Raw genomic sequence first — 21,160 nt, forward strand, 5'->3', positions numbered from 1 at the left:
AGACTGTCTTTCACAATTTGCTCTGAAGTACATAAGGAGCATACCATGACTTAAGCAAACCAAACAAAATGCTCAGCACCTCCCTATATTATCAATCAGTAAATTTCAATGCCTAAAAATTGATGATTTTTTTGCTCCTTTTTATTGCCAATGTAATTAAATAAATCGATCAAAACAAGCTTTTAAAATAAAAAAATGGACACAGTTGCGTATATTGCACAGTGCCGATCCAAAGATAAAGATTTGCAAACTTATTCTCAAATAATCTGCACATCATTGCACAAAGTAGACATGGTGGGAGTTTTCTTAAAAATGGTTGAGTTTAAATTTTCTGTGGCAGAAGATTACTCACTAACATGTATTAGTAGTTAGGATAATTACTTTTTGAATAATTTGTATGAATTCTAAAGTGAGGGTATGTTATTAATTTGCAGAATCTAGCCTTATTGGAAGAGGAAGATGACATTAATCAGCTGACAGAATTTTTCTCCTATGAGCACTTTTATGTGATCTATTGTAAGTTCTGGGAACTTGACACTGACCATGACCTCTACATTGATCAGAAGGACCTGGCAAGACATAATGATGATGGTATGACATGCAACATGAAGTAGCAGGTCATTAACAGTCAGCTGTTAGATGCTTCAAATGACAGATCATGCATGAATAAATGGTGAACAGCTATCTGGATAAACTATTTCAAATCAGTCCCTTTTATTTTCTGGAACATAAACCAAACCACAAAACAAAAATCTGCATTGTACTTGCCATTTTTCATCCTGCTCCTTTTGTCACTGTATAATTAAATCTCAGCCCATCAATAATCATTTTTATTTTGGAGAAAAAATAATTAAATCCAAATATATGAGAAGGGGGAATTTATATTAATTCCATTTATCATCGTGAGATGGTTAAGTCAGTAAACCTTTTTCTTCAGTTCTCTATTGGTGCAAAACCATTTTTTTCTGAGATCTTGTTCACCATTTTAGTTGTAACCACTTGAAGGATTTTTTTTTTTTGAAAGAATATTCCATTGGTCACTCTTTAGGCAAGATGGATAATAGTCATATGTTGTGAATGTTGACCACAATTGAGTGTCAAGCAGTCTAAGCTGAATTCAAGCTCCCTAACTTTCAAATTCGGCTTTGCTTCAACTTGGTCCAACTTCTTACCCAGGTTGTGACAGAATTCAAATCTATTTCAATAACATCTTATTTTGAGCAATTATACAAATTGGCCATTTTTTGTTGCTGAATCACTCTGCGTGCATTCATTTACGTGAGAACATGATGGTTGTGGTGGAGGGGGTGAGATGGATGAACAGAGAAATCCCATAGAATTCATCTCTGTAATTTTAAAAAAACTGCCATTTTATCTTGCCTCCAGTTATTGAAAACCTTATTTAGCTAATTGTGATAAAACTTTGACAACAAGGCTCAGATTTTCATGATGCTGAAAGTGAATGGGGCTGATAGGTGAAGGAGCAATGGGAGGAGGGTGTAAATTAACATGCTGTCAAATCACTAATGGAAAAACCGTGGACCTTTATAGAATTCACTAGCTGTGATGTTGAGATCGGTGCAGATTTCTCATTCACGGACATTATTCCTTTGGGATAATGGATTTTGATTACTTTCTGTGACCTCTAGAAAAGCGTGAGGCCATTGTGTCCATGAACACAAATACGTTGCCTTATTTTTTAAATGATTCAAACCAGATTTGCCCGTTTAACAGCTGAGATTAGTCTGAGAAACTTTTTGCAAATTATATTTTTGATAGTTTTAAAAATTCCATTGAAGAATGCAATGACTTTAGCATGATATAAGCAGTACATTAATATCAAATCTACTTTGTTTGAATGTAGTACTGATTAGATTATTCTTGCAGATGAATGATTTGAAGGTTTAAAACTGCAGATATTGTTAGTGCCGAACCTAGTTATAACATCTATTGATTTGGTGAATCTACATGTAAATTATGAAATTTCTTTATTTTACATGTGGTGCTGTGATTATAGCTTGAATGATCCTTTCTTTTTTTAGCTATATCGAGCAGAATGATAGAAAGGATTTTCTCTGGAGCCGTTACAAGGTAAATATCCTAAATGTTACTTTATTCTGGTTTGCCACAGAACAACTTTAATGATCAAATTACCTTTATAATTTTGTACTTTTACCATCGCAATTTGTTCTGAATTGGTGAGATTATTTTTCTTTTAACTAAAAACTATTCAACAGCAACGCAAAAAGTTCATGTTTCATGGGAGCTGAAAACCTGTGATCCCATATCATAACACTCATCTTTGTGGCAATATGGGCAACATTTCCAGCGTGTCCTGACCATATAAGCAGGGTATGATTTACCTTCCCGATTACCACTTTATTAATCTACTGTCAGTCATCATAAAAGTAATTTAAATCATAATTAGTAGGGCTATCAAATGGCCTCTTCACCAGTAATCCGTTCACCTGTTTCTAGGATGGCTTCTACCAGGAGCACTTGGCTCCAAACTTCAAAGACTTTGTCCAAATATGGAGGACGAGTTGAAATCGAGAAATTAGGCTAACCTCATGACATCAAAGCAACATATCAATAAAAATGTTAAGTAGAATAAAGGGTAAACTTTTCAATGTGCTATATTTGTTTATCAGTCTAAGGGAGATGATTGTGAAGGTTACTGATCAGGTCAGTAATCTCCACCCACATCATCATTTACAGTTACACAGGACTGCATCCTGGACCCAACCATCTTCAGTTGCTTTGTCAATAATCTTCAATCCATATGATAATTTAGAATCTTTGCATGATTTTTGATTTTGTTTGCAAATCCCAGTGCCTGCCAGTGCAAGACCTAAACCATGCTGTTAAAGGTAGTGAACATCTGTGCCACCAATGCCCACCTCCCACTGAGACTCATCTGTAATACTTTTGCTGAATTGTTTTTTTGTGCTCTTTTCTCTGCTCCCACCTCTTAATCAATATTTGGGGTCCTCTTTGACCATAAACGATTGGCAGAGTCGCACAAATATGGCTATAAGAGCAGGTCAGAAGCTTACTGTCCTAGTATGAATGATCGCCATCTGATCCCCCAAAATCTTTCCATCTGCATAGAATGAATTGGCAGTGTAATTGTAATACTCTCCAATTGCCCGAATGAGTCCAGTGGGAGCAACATGCAGAATGTTCAGTGTGTGTGCGCTAAGGTTTTTTTCTAAGTAGGGAAAGCAACAAAATAGTTAGTATCTGTGAAATTATTTTTAATTCTGAGAGCCTTAATACAAGGATGTATATGACCTTAAAATGTATATTTCTGCTCCCTTAGAGACTGCATTGTCCTATCTGCATTGAAATATATTAAAAGTTGTAGAGTTTCTCTGTTTGCATTGTAGATATAACATTTATAAATTGGAGTTGAGTCTAATCACCAAAAATCTGCATACCCTATTGCACAATGCAGTTTTAATGCAATTGCCAACTTTTGTACCATTACATATGATGTTTTTATTTCTTCAGATTACAATTGTTGGTGATTTTGTATAAATCCTCTTCATCCTTCATCAACATCTGTTTTTGTTTTTGTACCTCCTTTTGACATTAGAATTCATCCATTTTAACTTCTATCAGTCCTTGTCCAGTGAATTTCTCAGTTGTTCAAACAGATTAAAGAAAGGACAGTTGGCCCCCTATTATCCGCTCTGGATGATCACATTTCACACTCTTCACCAAATGTCGTGTAAGTTTTTAAAAGTACATGTCTGACTGATCACATTTGCTTGGATACACTATTACAATAAATTATGGCCTTAATTATAAGTTGGTACAAGAAGTGAGTAATACAGCTCATTACCAGCACCAGGTGAAATTACTCCATGAAATACCTTAAATTTACTAAGTTTAAACCTAACTTTAAAATTGTTGGATATTTTGCAGGCATAAGAATACTAGAAAAGAAAGGAAAATTGGTTATGCAGACTTTGTGTGGTTTTTGATTTCAGAAGAGGACAAAAAGACACCAACCAGGTGAATAATCTGTTAAATAATAAAGGAAGCAAAATTAGTACATTTTCTGTCATGGAATTTTGTAAATGAAGTGGAATTAAATATGTTGTTTGACTATTTTTAGTGATTTCAATAGAGTTAGATGTTGTTACTTAAATTAGACTTTGTATTTGGACTGTCAAGATTCTAGAGTACCCAATTTAAAATATGTGTAAATGTAGTAATACCATTCTGTTTTAATCCCTCATTGAGATAACGTTCATCTTCTATTGGAGCTGAGGCACCAATTGTCCTGTGCAGTTTCTCTAGCTTGATCTTCTGTAAAAAAAAAAAAAACTTCTGTCATTTCAAACAAAAGTCTGAATTTGCATTAACAGACCAAATGCACATCAGTCTGAACTATCTAAGTTAGGAACATGCAGGCATAAAGATGACACTGCTTCACTTTTTTTTCTACTCCCTTTGATCACCTGAGCTGTGTCCCCTGACCAACTCTTCACCATCTCTCCAACGCCTCCAGTTATTTAGGTCTCTGGTCTCGCTCTAGCTCCAATGCCTTCCTGCCATAATTAGTAGCCCAAAATGCTCTGAAGTGTATTTAAAATGTCTTTAGCTAGCTAATGCATCTGCTAACTATTTTCGACAGGACATCAGAACTGAGTCAGTTGAGACAATAAGTTTGCAAGAAATGTTTAACTTAGAGCCTGCTTTGGGGCTTGACTTTTAAGACTTTTAACTAAATTTATACTAACCTTAAACGCAAGGGCGGCGCAGCTGGTGGAGCTGCTGCCTCAGCGCCAGGGTGTGTGCGTTTTCCTGTGACCATATGGGTTTCCTCCGGGTGCTTTGATTTCCTCACACATCCCAAAGGTGTGGGTTTGTAGGCTAATTGGCCTAAAATTGCCCCTTGTGTGTAAGAAGGTCATAAGGAATAGGAGTAGAATTAGGCCATTCGGTCCATCAAGTCTACTCCTCCATTCAATCATAGCTGATCTATCTCTCCCTCCTAACCGCATTCTCCCCATAACCTCAGACACCTGTACTAATCAAAAATCTATCTCTCCCTTAAAAATATCCACTGACTTGGACTCCACAGCCTTCTCTGACAAAGAATTCCACAGATTCACCACCCTCTGACCAAAGAAATTTCTCCTCATCTCCTTCCTAAAAGAATTCTGAGGCTATGACCTCGTCCTAGACTCTCCCACTAGTGGAAACATCTACTCCACATCCACTCTATCCAAGCCTTTCACTATTCTGTATGTTTCAATGAGGTGTGAGAAATTTAGAATAACATAGATCTAGGATGAACGAATGAATAATAGTCTATGTGGATTAGGAGGGCCATAGTGCCTGTTTCCATGCTGTATCTCTGACCTCTCTAAACTAATATCATTGATCATCATTGAGAAAAATTGTAAATTTAACAAATGGCATCTTGCAAGAAGCAACCTACCTACTCAGAGAAGAGATGATTGAGTATAGAAGACCTGGAACTGCATCTAAAGAAATGGTTCATATTTAAATTAAAGTATTCCAGCAGGTGTTTCCATTAACTTTTTTAATATCTTTGGAACATTTGAAAAAATAGGCTGAGAAGAGACCAACCACCATTCAATTAATTGTGTGTTTTCCACATTGCAAATGAATAAAATGAAATACATTATCTTGGCATTATCTGTTATTTTCTCATTTAACAGTATTGAGTACTGGTTTCGCTGTTTGGACCTTGATGGAGATGGAGTGCTATCCATGTATGAACTGGACTATTTCTACGAGGAGCAGTACAAGAAGCTTGAATGCATGTCTATTGAACCATTGCCTTTTGAGGACTGCCTTTGTCAATTGCTTGATCTTGTGAAGCCAGAATGCGAAGGTAATCATTTGATAGTGATGCAAATTCAACTGATCCAGTCATGTTTGCGTTTTAGTGGAAATAATTCTATTCTTTCAGTTTGTTATTAAATGAACCATGTTGCTGATTATGCGAAATATAGTCATGTTGAAGTACTTTTGATTTTCGTTTTGACGGAAGATAAAGCTGTTTATGTTCATGTCTGTGGGATGACTGTGCTGCAAGATATATTTGTCTTGTCAGCACTGAGTACTCAGGGTTTTCAATAATTAGATGAAGAATAACATTTCTGTCATTCTGGCACACTTTCTGGAAATCTCAACCAGTCCTTAATAGTAATGCTATTATTACAAACTAGATTCTTGGGGAAAGGATGGGAGGTAGTGAAAGGGAGGTAGTGGTGGTTTGTGGGGGGAAAAAAAGTATTCCTACTCTTAACTGCAAACCTACAACTCCTTCAGAAACCATAAATGGGTGAGTAGATTTTTATTTTAGATTTAGAGATACAGGCCGGAAACAGGCCCTTCGGCCCACCGAGTCCGCGGCGCCCAGCGATCCCCGCACATTAACACTATCCTACACACACTAGGGACAATTTTTACATATTACCCAGTCAATTAACCTACATACCTGTACGTCTTTGGAGTGTGGGAGAAAACCGAAGATCTCGGAGAAAACTCACGCAGGTCACGGGGAGAACGTACAAACTCCGTACAGACGGCGCCCGTAGTCAGGATCGAACCTGAGTCTCCGGCGCTGCATTCGCTGTAAGGCAGCAACTCTACCGCTGCCGTTTTATCACAGTCACATACTTTCGTATTAGTGTTTGCTTTGGCAAGGGGGGGAATAAAAGCTAACTAGCAGCATCGGATGATCAGGGAGGGATCGTATGAACATGCAACTTGTATAGTTTAGCAGAAATTTAAGACTTTTATTGCCAAGCTGCATAAACCCCAAGCTATTTAGAGTATAAATAAGTATTAAATTTGCTTGTAAAGTATATATTTTTTATTAAATTAACTTGCCAAATTTGTACACAGGAAAAATCACACTTCACGATCTGAAGAAATGTAAGATGGCAAATATATTTTTCGACACCCTTTTTAACATCGACAAGTATTTGGATCACGAGCAAAAGGATCCTTTTTCTATCCAGAGGGTAATTGTTTTAACACTGAATCGTATCCTTTGTACGACATTCTTAAATTCTTAAAACATTCCATGAGGAGAGACGCCACAATCTTAATTAAGCAAAATAAATGATCTAAACTAATATTGCTGTCGCTTGACCTTGAAAGGAAAGGTGTAAGAATAATTGAGGAAATATTTGCCTCATCTCTGACTCCATTCAACTGGGCTGTCGCTCCAGTTTCAGCAAACGTTAATGGAAAATCTCGGATACTATATTGCTCTGAACGTTATTGGGTACTGAGGAGGCTTAGCCACCAGTTGATTATCTCCAAAGAAATCTACAATGTAAAGGCATCATTCTGAATAAACTATCACAGCTTGTTGCAAGTTCAATAGGAATTAACACCCTCTCCCACACCATCACCCTTGTTTGGGAATAACTTCTTATCACGTTGATCTTGTCCATTCTCGAGGGAGCTTAGGGCTTTGAGGTGCATATATACATTAATACTTGGATGCACCACATTCTTGCATGCATTACTTATATTCTCATATGCACCTTTATTGCTGGCTAATGTGTGGGACTCTTTTGCATCAAGTATGCATTGCTAAGAATCGGCCTTTAAAAATGAAGACATCCTTTCAATTTCTTCCTTTGTTTCTACTCAAGCTACGCTTTTGCATAATTTTCATTTTTAATTCAAGTTGTCATTTGGATCTTTTCTTAAATTTTATGACGTTAAATTTCCAATTACCCAAATAAACTTTGAATATAAGAAAATAACTGCAGATGCTGGTACAAATCGATTTATTCACAAAATGCTGGAGTAACTCAGCAGGTCAGGCAGCATCTCGGGAGAGAAGGAATGGGTGACGTTTCGGGTCGAGACCCTTCTTCAATCTGAAGAAGGGTCTCGACCCGAAACGTCACCCATTCCTTCTCTCCCGAGATGCTGCCTGACCTGCTGAGTTACTCCAGCATTTTGTGAATAAACTTTGAATATGTTTGGTTGGAATAGGTCATGCCAGATTGTATCTTTGGATACTGAAGGAAAAAAGTGCCCATAAAATTGAGTAGTTCTGCAAAAATTGGAATTAATGGTCAGTGCATCAGATTTATACAATTAAGCTGTCTGTAAAAACAGGGAGAATTGTGCAGTGTCTTTAAGCTCCATTCATAGCTACATAAAAAAAGCTGTTGTGAAACCTCTGCAATTGCAATCTTCCCTGTGCAGCAAGATGTGGAAAATGAGGGACCAGAAATGACCGACTGGGAGCGGTATGCTGTAAATGAGTATGAAAGTCTGGTGGCAGAAGAGGCAGCTAATGAAAACTGGAATGATGGGTAAGAGACTAGCGAATTAATTTATCGATGTTTGAAGATGAACCGCACATTTTTTATCATAATTAAATAAACATTTCCTTCCAGCACAATAGGCAGCCATTTTACCCATGAAATCTATGCTGGGTGTTGGAATAGAGCCATCAGTCCCATTTATCCCCCAGCAACCTATTCTCTCTCATATGCCCACCCGCTCCTCCCCAATTCTCCTGCCTCCACTCGTGGCAATATATAATATTATTGAACTATTGATAGATTATCGTATTAGTTTGCCTTTGGGATGAAGAAAGAAATCAGTGCAATCATGGAGAGTATGTGTAAATACTGCACAGACAGCACCTAATGTCAGGATTGCATCCAGATACCTGGAATTACGTGATAGTGGTATGAAATGCTGCATTGCTGTGTCGCACTGATCATGACTGATCTTGTATTCCCATGGATTACCATTTTCTTATTGTACCCTTTTTATCTCTCACTTCCTTCCTTTACTTCTACTTAAATGACTATGGTCTTTAAAACATTTTGAAATGAATGCAGTGATTAATATTACCCAGTTGGTCCGTTCTAAATCGCATAGCAAAGCTCAATTCAGTGCAATGTGAAATAAAGTAGAATTAACGTTTGGGTTCTTTGGAGGCTGTGTGATCTGCTGAGCTTTTCCAACATTTTCTGTTTTAGATTTTTAGTTTCTGTGGTATTTTGCTTTTGTCAATGCTGTATGAGGTGTCAGAACATTAGAATTATGTACATTGAAGTAAGTTATTTGATTCAGAAATAAAAAGGGACTTTTCAAATAGTTGGCTACAGTTTGTCACATTTTAAAACCATTTGAGTCCTACTTTTGACAACAAAAGAAAACCTAATAGTAGTTTCTGAAACACTTTCAAGTAAGAAAACTTGAAGAAATATTCGTCACTGCCCTCAGATGGATTTCAAAAATAATACTTGATAACACAGCAAATGTAAGGACACGTGGGATTGAAAATTGTAGGAGCAGGCGAGAGAGTGTTATCAAAAGTGACTTGGACAGGAAAGTGTAACAATGTTTTGTGGCGAGCTGGGTCAAGTGCTGTGCATCTATTGGTGATGGTTCGTTAGTTGTACCCAATTGGGTATTCTGATGGGGTCAGTTGATGCAATGGTTTAAAATTAACTACAATTGGAGTCTCATGAGGGCTTTCTCATTGTCGCATATTTGTGGACGGTGCATCTCACCATTCATTGGAAGCCAATTCTGATTAAGATGTTGAATGCAATACTCTAGTGCAGAAACTACAATGCCCTCCAGCCACTACAGATATTGAACAACCATCTAGTAGGTTTGAAAATGTAAATAATAATTTAAATAATATTTAATTTAAATAATTTAAATAATATTTAAACCCATAGAGTGGAGATGCTCTGACAATAGACAATAGGTGCAGGAGTAGGCCATTCGGCCTTTCGAGCCAGCACCGCCATTCAATGTGATCAGGGCTGATCATTCTCAATCAGTACCCCGTTCCTGCCTTCTCCCCATACCCCTGACTCCGCTATCCTTAAGAGCTCTATCTAGCTCTTTCTTGAATGCATTCAGAGAAATGGCCTCTACTGCCTTCTGAGGCAGTGAATTCCACAGATTTACAACTCTCTGACTGAAAAAGTTTTTCCTCAACTTCGTTCTAAATGGACTACCCCTTATTCTTAAACTGTGGCCCCTGGTTCTGGACTCCCCCAACATTGGGAACGCCTCTAATGTGCCCAACCCCTTAATCTTATATGTTTCGATAAGATCCCCTCTCATCCTTCTAAATTCCAGTGTATACAAGCCTAGCCAGTCTTTCAACATATGACAGTCCCGCCATTCTGGGAATTAACCTAGTAAACCTACGCTGCACGCCCTCAATAGCAAGAATATCCTCCCTCAAATCTGAGTAAAGTGCAATTTGTTAGAGTTCTTTTAAAGAAGGAATTACAAATCTTAAAACAAGAAATGTTCAAAATGCATTAGTTTCCAGGTGGCAATTTCAAAATATGGACTGGATTTCATTCTGAAATGTACATCAGTTTAATTAAAGTAGCTTCTTCATACATAATTTTATATTATGCATTGGAACAAAGGATGTGACAGTACACTTTGGTAATTGAAGATATAAGTCTGTTCATTTTAATTTGGACAGAATGTCTCATTGATTACTGTTCATTTTGATGTTTTCTAATTAAAGTTGTCCCTCAACAATTCTCCAAAAGAAGAACATAATAATCTCCCTTGCACTTTAAATTTTATTTTTGTACATATTGTGATGGTTCAAATATACACATTTTGCCATTGGGTCCGTCTGAAACTCATTGATCGTGATAGTGATCAAGACATTGTGACACTGGTCATGGTGTTAAAGAGAGAAACTGAATGCAATTCTTTGAAGTTATGACCACTCAATAAATGCGTGTTTAATTTTTTTACGGTACATGGATTCATTGCTAATGTAACTATCCCAAAGGAACGTCAGATCTAATGGTAGTCCAGAATGTGCTATCAAATTAATTGTAGGACAATTTTACTCAAGAGCAGAGTTTTCAAAAGGACACAAAATGCTGGCGTAACTCAGCAGGTCAGGCAGTATCTCTGGAGAACATGGATCGGTGACGTTTCGGGTCGAGACACTTCTTCAGGCAGTTCCTTGTTTCTACATTTTGAACATTTTCAAAAGTTTTTCACACTTGTGTTTTGCTGGTCTGCTGCTAACTTCACCCAAGTTGATTCTAGCTCACTATCTGTACATTCACTCGGATTGAGTGTCATGAAGTTGTTTTTGTGCATTTGCTACAAACTGAATATGTAGCTTATATTTGTGGCTTATAATTTAATCTCTGATTCCATTTAATATAATTGTTAATTTCTCTATTAACATTACAGAAAAATAGTGATTCATGGATATTTTGGCGGGATTGTAATTTTATCTTTTCCATCCTGTTTTAATCCACGCTTTTTCTTTTTTGTACTTGATTAGGCATTGAATTCAATTGCTCTTTAATTTTGTGTCTCTGTCCTTCCTGTATGTATTTTACAAACCTAATTTGCATTAATTAATGGGATGCACGAACCAAGACTATCCTGCTTATTGCCTATTTTTTCTTTTGTAATTTAACAGCCAAAAGGTTTTTTTTAACGAAGGGTGTAGGGTCAGGACAGATAACTATTAGAGTTCCTGGTGTGACATATACCAGCCTATGAAAAATACAGAGGTTTACTGCCACCTATTGAATTAAATTAAAATCCAGTCAAACGCATGACCAGCTTCAGGTAAAACTCGAGGAAAAGCAACTTTAACTGATTTTAATGTTCTTTCCATCAACATGCAGTTTACACAACTTTTTTAAGTTTATTTTTAAATGGTGTGCATACTAACTAAGTTGAATGCTAAGGATACTGAAAGTTACAATTTTTTTTTAGCGATAGGGAAGAAATAAATAAATGAATTGAGTAATGAAATGCCTAAGGAATTTAATGAGGCTAAAGGCTGACAATTCCCAAGGTTCTGCTAACCTATTGACATTGGTATTTGTTTATTATTGTCACCTGTACCGAAGCACAATGAAAAATGGTGTTTGTGTAATTCAATCGTTATTCTGTACACTAGTACAATCAAGCCATACACAAATGCAATAAGTAGTGCAAAGAAAAAAAATACCTGAATATAGTGTTACAGGGTGATAGTGTTACAGTTACAGAGAAAGTGCAGATTATTTTTAAAAAGTTCAAAGTCTGCAATGAGGTTGGTTGGTAAATTGGGACTGCACCCTAGTTTATGGAAGAACCGGTCAGTAGCCTGACAACAGCAGAGAGGAAGCTGTTCATGAATTTGTGACAATGAGAGAATGATTGGGGTGTAAGTGGTCCCTGATTATGTCTGGCTACAGTTTTGGGTAGTGCTGTTGCCAAACCAACCTGTGATGCATTCCAATAGGATGCTTTCTGTGGTCACCTGTAGAAGTTGGTAAGTAATTGGAGACATACTAAATTTCATTAGTTCACGAAGGAACTTGGAGCTCTCATCCACCTCCACTTCAGCTGCATTGGTGCTGACTGGGCAAGTACACCACTTTATCTCCTGAAGTATTGATGCCGTTGAGGGAGAAGTTGGTGTATTGACACCATATTACTGAGGTCCCTATCTCCTTTCTGTGCCGTATCTCATTTGAAATCTGACCCACAACAGTGCTATCATTTGCAAACTTGTAAATGAAATTAGAGAAGAATTTGACATTGGTGTTTGGAATCCCTGATTTTTCATTTCCTTTTGGGTGAAAGTTCAGATTCTGCTTCAAAGTAAGAATATTTTGTGAGGTGAGCTAAGTAGAATCCAGTGAGTAATTTGCTGGATCTACACATTTTAAAATTTAAAAGGATGGTCATCTGAATGTTATGGGAATTCTTAGTAAGGATGCTCTGTTTCTAGTAAACGATTTTTTCATAACTCATATTTATTTCCATTTTAAATCTACTCTAAAATTAGCTTTGACTGTTTTCTTGTCTGAAGTCTTTTGCACAAATTTGCAAATTGTGTGAAGTGCCTTTATATGAATGAATATTTGGCATAGCTTTGGACTATATTGACATCACCTGCCATTGTTAGAGGAAAAACGCATTTAGTAAAGGGAGCTTTATTTCCTCCTCCCGCCCCCCTTCAATAAAATGGAAGGTAAATACACCATGCTGGAGTAACTCAGTGGGACAGGCAGCATCTCTGGGTAGAAGGAATGGATGATGTTTCTGGTCAAGACCCTTCTTCAGACTAAGAGTCAAGGGAAAGGAAGTCTAGAGATTTAGAAGGGAAAGGTGTGAAAATGACAGATCAGTGCAGAAGCTGATCAAGAAATGTAGGATGGTTAATTATTAGCTGAGGGGAAGGTGACAACACGGCATACAATCAGTAATATTTCGTCTGGAGTTCAGTGGAAGCATTTGGAGAACCAGCATTTTGGATCTATCTGTGTAAACCAGCATCTGCAGTTCCTTCAATAAAATGGATACATCTACGATGTTGAACACATTGTTACATATTTCAGATTTGTCAAACGAGCATTCGTCTTTCAAATCAAGATGATGAGACCTTGGTGATTAGCTGGTTAATGAGAATCTAACTGTGTGGGCACTAACTCTTCAAATGATTTTCACTGCATGACTCTGGCACCATTACCTTCAACATAACAGTGCTGTCCCCAATGTGGAGTAGTAAAACCTGTGCTTTAGAGTCGTAGAGTTGTATTGCGTGAAAGCGGCCCCTTATGCCCAACTTGCCCACATCGACCAACATGCCCCATCCACCCAGGTCCTACCTGCCTGCATTTGACCCATATCTCTCCAAACCTATCCTAACCATATATCTTTCTACATGGTTCTTAAATACTATGATAGTTGTGGCCTTAACTATCTCTTCCAGCAGCTCGTTCCATATACCTACCATCCTTTGTGTAAAAAAAAAAGTTGTCTCTTGGGTTCCTATTAAATCTCCCCCCCCCCCCCCCCCCCCCACACGCTATCTATTCTCATGATTCCTTGTACACCTCTCTAAGATCACCCTTCATCCTCTTGCGCTTCCAGGAGTAAAGTCCTAGCGTGCTCATCTTCTCCCTATAACTTAGGCCCACGAGTCCTGGCAGCATCCTCGTAAATCGTTTCTGTACCCTTTTCAACTGAACAACGACAGTTATTGTGTTTTGTAGCACATTCCTAACAAGGTCTTAACTAAAGATCGAATGTTTTCTCTCCCATGACCAAAGAGAGATAATTAGTTATATTTTCAGTGGATGGAAAGTGCCAGTTGTCAAAAGATTCATGTGAGAGAAATAACAAAATAAATAGAGATTGTATGTCTATATTTATTGACCCTGTGAACATCCACTGACAAAAGTTAATCTATAAAGGAATTACACATAATAGAAACATAAAGTACAAAAGATACTCCACAATCCATCTGACTGGCTCTTAAAAACATACCTGGAAATACGGAACATTAGCAAGGCATAGAATTCCAATTAACCTTAACCAAATTACCAATTCACTTCTAATTTGCAAAATTGGAATTAAAAATAGTAAATAAGAACAAGTCTCATTAACCAGGTGCAGCCAACGGATAACTGAAAACTGAATTAACGTGTGAATGATAACTTGAAATTGGCACCTGCAGCCAAGCAAAATTTGATTGATTAAATTGCCGAGTTCTACACAATATCCTTGGGTGCCATTTAGAGTGAATTGCATTTGGGAGTTGTAGTTTTCTCTCCACTTCTGTGGGGCTACAAAATGAACAGCACATCAACAATTGTGATGTGTTTGGCAGAACTTAAATATTTGTATGTCACTGTATAAAATGGTGATGTTCTGAGCTGCAAAATATTATTTTTATGTGTGTGTGTTTGGCAAGGGTATTAAATATTTATTGGGAGAGAAGTATTTTTTTAAGGAGCACGTTGACATTGCCATTGATCATTTGATTATTAATTGTCAGTTGTTATCCTCAATGCAAGTTTGAGTTGGTGGAGAAGGTTAATTAGAATTCTATGCATCACTCATGTTTCTTATTTTCAGGTATGTTTTTAAGAACCAGGCAGATGGATTGTAGAGTAGTTTTTTAGTTTTGTAATTTATGTTTCTATTAAGTGCAATGCCTTTAGGGACAACCCATTGAGCTGTTCAACATCAACAACATGAGGCTTTAAATCCTTAATAGGAATTTTGAATGGAAAATATAATTTGAGGGGAATTGTAACCATATGGTAGCATCTATAAACAAATACTGTAAGTCCACCATGAATCGTCCTTTGTGTGTCTGTTTTAAAAAATAAGTAAGCTAAGATATTTTGGGGGGTATAAGCAAAAGCAAGAACTCTGAAAATGTTGTACGGTACAAAGCACATTTTGAATGTTTCTGACTATCTTAGCACTGGTATTAGCTTTGTGGCTTCGCATATTGGTTGGACTGCAGCACATGGTGATACATGTCACTTGGGCAATGGCATTCCAACATTCATTGCAAGTCTGGCAACCAATGAATCCTAACTTTGAAACAAGGTACTGTCGATGCTGGTTTACAAAAATGAAACTCTTAAGATTTAACATATTGGATATGCAACTATAATATGACTTGGGGAATATGTATTAATTTAATACTGACTTTATTTTTTGTTGACCACAGGGACTCTGAACTCTCTGACTACTGAAGGACCCCACTGTTTTGTTGCAAAAAAAGAAATTTGAAGGTATGAAAGTTCTTGCAACTGTGAACAATTATTATTATTATGATGCTACTGAGCCATACTTTGGGTTAGAGTGATGCAACACAAAAATGGTTCATTCAGCCCACTGATTCTGTGCCAACCATTGTGCACCGTATTTACACTAATCCTAGACTAATTAAATTGTATTCTACCCGTATTTCTTTCAACTCCTGCCCAGATTCTACTCTCGAGGAAATATTTACTGTGGTAATTAACTTACTGGCCCCCACACCCCTTTGGGATGTGGCAGGAAGCACTGAGATGTAGCTTATATTGTCAGAGAGATTGTGCAAGCACAAAATCTGGGTTGTTGGAGCTGTGAAATGATAGCTGTACTAGCTGCACCATTGCGCTGGCTTGTACGTTTCATTCAATGAAAAATTCAGTGTACTGTGTTCCACTGCAAAAGTCTTAATTTGAGGATTCCATCTCTCCTCATTTTCTTTCATCCTTAAAAATTGACAGCCATCTGATTATGACCAGAGGTAAATAAAATGGATAAAACTCAATGATATCTTGCAGTATCTCGCCTCCCAAAGTGCCTTACAGCCAAGGATACTTTATATTCGTCTGTTTTGACCATTCCTACAAATAAAAGGCCAACATCTTTTTAAAAATAGAAACATAGAAAATAGGTGCAGGAGTAGGCCATTCGGCCCTTCAAGCCTGCACCGCCATTCAATATGATCATGGCTGATCATCCAGCTCAGTAACCTGTACCTGCCTTCTCTCCATACCCCCTGATCCCTTTAGCCACAAGGGCCACATCTAACTCCCTCTTAAATATAGCCAAATAAATAGGAATTATTTATTGGTTGAACATTCAGAAATATGCCACCAGTTATTTTTTTTAAGGCGGCTTGGTTTGTCATCCTAAAATCTGGAGAACCATTTAAGTATAACTGTTTAAGTATGCAAAAAGTTTAAAAATTCAATTAAACAGTCTGGAGTTGTGCATTTGGACTAAATACATTTTTGTACATTTTCCTCTTTTAGTTGGGTAGCTCACTTGATCATCTTCAAGTGAGAATATGCTCCCAAAACGTTAGCAGTGGTGATTTCCCTCTAAATCTAGTAGAGAGAAAAAGTTTTAATTTTAGGTTAGCGTGGAAACATGCACTTTGGCCCACCAAGTCCATGCCCACCCATACACTAATTCAATGTTATCCCACTTTGTCATCCTACACACTAAGGGCAATTTACAGAGGCCAATTAACCTACAAACCTGCATGTCTTTGGAATGCAGCAATAACTGGAGCACCTAGAAGAAACTCTCATGGTCACAGGGAGAACATGCAAGTTCCACACAGCACCTGAGGTCAGGATCAAAACCGGGTGTCTGGCACTGTGAGGCAGAAGCTTGACAGCTGCGCCACTGTGCTGCCCTGTTCTGCAACTATCTACCGTAGTCTTAATGTTTGTTTGCTTAATGGGTGTAATATATTACACATAATGTATTAAAAGCAATATTTGACAAGTTTTCTTTTTTTTTTAGTTTGGATCCTTTTGAAATGAGTGTTCGTTTTAAAAGAAAATTAGCATTCAAGAAATGAGCTGAAAGTTTACTGTTGGAGATTGTGAATTGCCCCGTGATGAGTGTGGTGTCTTTTGGTATAGATGAACATTAATTCAAGAGTACATTGTCGGATGTGGGAGTCCCTGCAGCAGGTCTGCTTTGGAGAACTTTGAACTACAAGCAACAAATTTAAAATCAGAATTGAATTGAATTGCTCCTCGCCTCTTTACCAATTGTAGGCAATGCAGGAGGAAAGGTTTTTTCAAAACCCTCGTTTTCAGTTTTAGAGTTGGAGTGAACACACAGAATCTTTCAAAGTTGTAAGTTTGAGAACAGCTGTCAAGAATGGAAATGGCACGTATGTTGGACAAAGATAAGTGAGTTGAGTTTCTTGTCTTCCCTGGAAGTGCAGAGTATTTTCACTGTGCAGTGAGCTACTTGGTACTCAACTAATTCTGGAGCAAACATGACACATGTGTACTGCAGTTGGCTGCAGGAGCAAGTGGGTTCAAAAGCTAAACATAATTTTGTAAAAGTCAATATTGCACGGCAGAGGATGTATTGCAGTAATGATACTTGGCAAAAGCGCAGGTTTAATGTTTCGTTTTGTCTTCCACCACGTTTTTAAAACAATGTAGCTGCATACTGTAAAGCCATAAAAACTGAGGTGCCTCACCCAACTATTGTTAAATGTAGTGAACTAAGTGTGGGTTAAAGAAAATAGTATGGATTTTGTGTGCTTTTTGAACCTGAAGTTGCTCTTGCACACTGCAGTAATGGTTTTGAACACTTTTTGGTAACAGTGAAGTTTCAGTAATCTGGACCACTGAAAATTTTACAGCATCTCTACAGCTGACTTTTATTAGTCATCTCTGCTTAGCATTTAGAACATTAAATTCCTATTTGGATCAACCGTCACTACATTCCACAAGAACAAAAATATATCGCCGACGTACAACAATTTTCCATTCACAGTTGCCCAATGATCACTCTGCACTGACCTTAACAATGTGCCTTATGTTTAAAGGGTAAGGTTTTTTTACATGAAATATTTGAAATGAAATTTTGCTGTGGCAATCTAAGTTATTAGAATATGGTGTACATATTTAATCTTTGTGTATAATTTGTTTTATAGAATCTTGCAGTGTATATTTGTTGTGCGAATTCATACTTTTCTGTGTAGAGATCATGAGCTTGTGTATTTTTCAAAATAAAAGAGATATTTCGATACTATAAATGCTGCATTTTCTAGCAAGTAAATCCAGAAAATTATATAGTGACACACTTTTTTCTAATTAGAAAAAAAAATTAGGTTCAGGCAGTATGCTTTTTCACATCAAAAAATCATGAAAATATTTGTTTTTAAATTCTTTTTTCATAATAAGAATAAATTCAGGTGTTTTTGGTGCTTTTTAGAATGTTCATGATTTTTATGGAGTAAAATATTTATTTCTAAAGAATCACCAATACATCAATGTGGCATGATACATAATCTAGTTGTGCATTCTTCAAAATCTTTTAAACTGTTTCCTAAGTGGTGATATTTACTCCATACATCAGGTGATGAGCATGATTGACTGGTAGCTAATGGAAAGAGGTTGAAGTATTTTATCAGTAATGCTTTTTAGGAAAATCCCCCACAAATATCCAAATCTGAAACAATGAATCTTATATGGCCTACTCCTGCACCTATTGTCTCTTGTCTGTCTAAATGATTGTGGGGTTTGGAAGGACTAATGAGTAAGTTACAGATATCAGTCAAAGGTGGTATTAATATTTATGGAGGAGAGACACAAAATGCTGGAGTAACTCAGTGGATTGGGCAGCATCCCTGGAGAACATGGATATGTGACCTTTTTGGGTTGGGACCCTTCAGACTGATTGCAGGAGTGGGAGGAAAGAAAGCTAGAAGAGTGGAGGGGCATTTATGGGAGGTTTAGCTGGTCCTTAATTTCAACAGAAGAACTCTTTTAATCCTGAAGGCAGTGCCAAATCAGTTTAAATTTTGAATATCACGTTGGTCAAAATTTTAAAAAGAGCTGGATCTATTTAGCTGCACACCAATAAAAGTAGGGCGTCAGTTCGAGTCACACAATCTATGGCAGCCATGCAATACATTATGGCTGCTTTGGAAAAGGGGAGAGCGTATCACAATTCTGAAGTGGCATTGAAATCATGATGACAGGGATGTGAGGAGTGTGTGCAGCGTGACATTGATGAGAGGAGACCCACCAGGGCGGCACGGTGACACGGGTAGAGATGCTGCCTTACGGCGCCAGAAACCCAGGTTTGATCCTGTACGGAGTTGATACGTTCTCCCTGTGACCTGCGTGGGTTTTCTCCAGGTGCTCCGGTTTCCTCACACACTCCAAAGACGTACAGGTTTGTGGGTTAATTGGCTTGATATAAATGTAAATTGTCCCTAGTGTGTGTGTGTAGGATGTGCAGGGATCGCGGGTCAGCGCGGATTCAGTGGATTAAAGGGCCTGTTTCCGTGCTTGTATCTCTAAAACGTAAAAAAATTAAAACTAAAGATATAATTCAAACAATATGGCAGGAGATAGCCACAGGCTTGTGCCAAGAATAAGAATCCTTCCAAAATGATGCCAGTGCAGAAGAATGTTTACAATCTCGTTAGGTACTCCAAGATGAACGGTAGAGCAACAAAAATCTTGCAATCACAGAGCTGCTGTGATGTGGTGCTGGGCACCCAAAGTGTGTGCATAGGTATTGTACTGAAAAGATTGTGTTATGTTGCAGAAAATGTTCATTTTATTTTTGCTGTCATAAACGTTTCGGAATATGTGGCTACTGTTGAAATCCATCCATATTTTTGGGGCACATCCATCATTGAGCGGAGAGTGTTGACGCTGTCGTGGCAGCTGTTAGCATTCCTGCAAACCATGCCACGCTCAGCTAGAAAGGTTGTAAATGCACTGCTGGTGATGGTGTCATGGTCAAGGCACCCATGGAATGACCATGTCAGCAGCTCAAAGCTAAATAAAGCAATCCCTCTTGGTTCATGCATGTGCTGAACTTTGGAAGGTGTTTAAAAAAGCCTGAAATGAGTTCCGTAGTTGCCCAATCAGGTCTCGCAGTTGCCTGAAGGGGCATCCTACTAAGCAGACGCAAATGCAACAATGCAATAGTTTTATTTTTGCAAGTTTGTATCCAAAATATCCAATTTAGATTGAGATTTATTGTTACAAGTACAGAGGTGCCGTGAAATGCTTAGTTATTTACAATCAGATCAGATAATACTATACATAAATACACTCGCATCAGACCCAAGTACAATAGGTGAAAGATATTTTAAAAGAGTAAGTAGACTGATTGTATTAGATGATAGTCGATCCTTCTTTGGTAAGAGGACACAGCCACCACACCTTGGCACCATCTTGCAGATTATTTATGCCAGCAGGAGAGAAAATGTGTACAACTTCTGTCATTTGCGTGCAACCAAACTTGGGGAAACATCGGAAGCACGGAGGCAAATTGCACATGGAAATAGCCAGGCTAATTTCCCAAGGAGCATGAATTCCCCTAGAAATGATCACTAGCTCAATCTGCCCCAGGTAAAATCGCTTTTACATCCAATTTGCTTCTGAAAAACACGCACTAGTGGATCCAAATTCTAGGCTCAATTTTAATACACAACCCAATTAATGATTATTGAAAACAAAATAATTCCAGGTACAATTTTTTCATAGAAATTTAAGAACATGAAGATTTTTCTCTACTTTCGTCAAAGTACACACCAAGAAATTGCTCATCTATCCCTTGAATTTACATAGAAAATAGGTGCAGGAGTAGGCCATTCGGCCCTTCGAGCCTGCACCGCCATTCAATATGATCATGGCTGATCATCCAACTCAGTATCCTGTACCTGCCTTCTCTCCATACCCCCGATCCCTTTAGCCACAAGGGCCACATCTAACTCCCTCTTAAATATAGCCAATGAACTGGCCTCAACTACCTTCTGTGGCTGAAAATTCCACAGATTCACCACTCTATGTGTGGAAAAAAAACTTTCTCATCTCGGTCCTAAAAAACT

At 37.7% G+C, this 21,160-nt stretch overlaps 1 protein-coding gene across 3 annotated transcripts in view; it reads left to right on the forward strand.

Moving 5' to 3' along the window:
• The window catches only part of ppp2r3b (protein phosphatase 2, regulatory subunit B'', beta), a 72,485-nt gene extending 54,208 nt beyond the window's left edge, over window positions 1-18,277 (forward strand). For 2 of the 3 annotated variants that reach the window (XM_078402062.1, XM_078402064.1), the window contains exons 8-15: window positions 435-591; window positions 2,043-2,091; window positions 3,931-4,020; window positions 5,700-5,875; window positions 6,895-7,013; window positions 8,221-8,330; window positions 15,509-15,572; window positions 17,086-18,277. In XM_078402062.1, the coding sequence (XP_078258188.1) occupies window positions 435-591; window positions 2,043-2,091; window positions 3,931-4,020; window positions 5,700-5,875; window positions 6,895-7,013; window positions 8,221-8,330; window positions 15,509-15,533 (726 nt within the window). In that variant the 3' untranslated portion in view covers window positions 15,534-15,572; window positions 17,086-18,277. The remainder of the gene's footprint in view (window positions 1-434; window positions 592-2,042; window positions 2,092-3,930; window positions 4,021-5,699; window positions 5,876-6,894; window positions 7,014-8,220; window positions 8,331-15,508; window positions 15,573-17,085) is intronic. The other variant, XM_078402065.1, reaches the window with a different exon arrangement.
• Window positions 18,278-21,160: the final 2,883 nt, after the last annotated feature.

Source organism: Rhinoraja longicauda, chromosome 7 (genome assembly GCF_053455715.1).
Source record: "Rhinoraja longicauda isolate Sanriku21f chromosome 7, sRhiLon1.1, whole genome shotgun sequence".
NCBI lineage: Eukaryota > Metazoa > Chordata > Chondrichthyes > Rajiformes > Arhynchobatidae > Rhinoraja > Rhinoraja longicauda.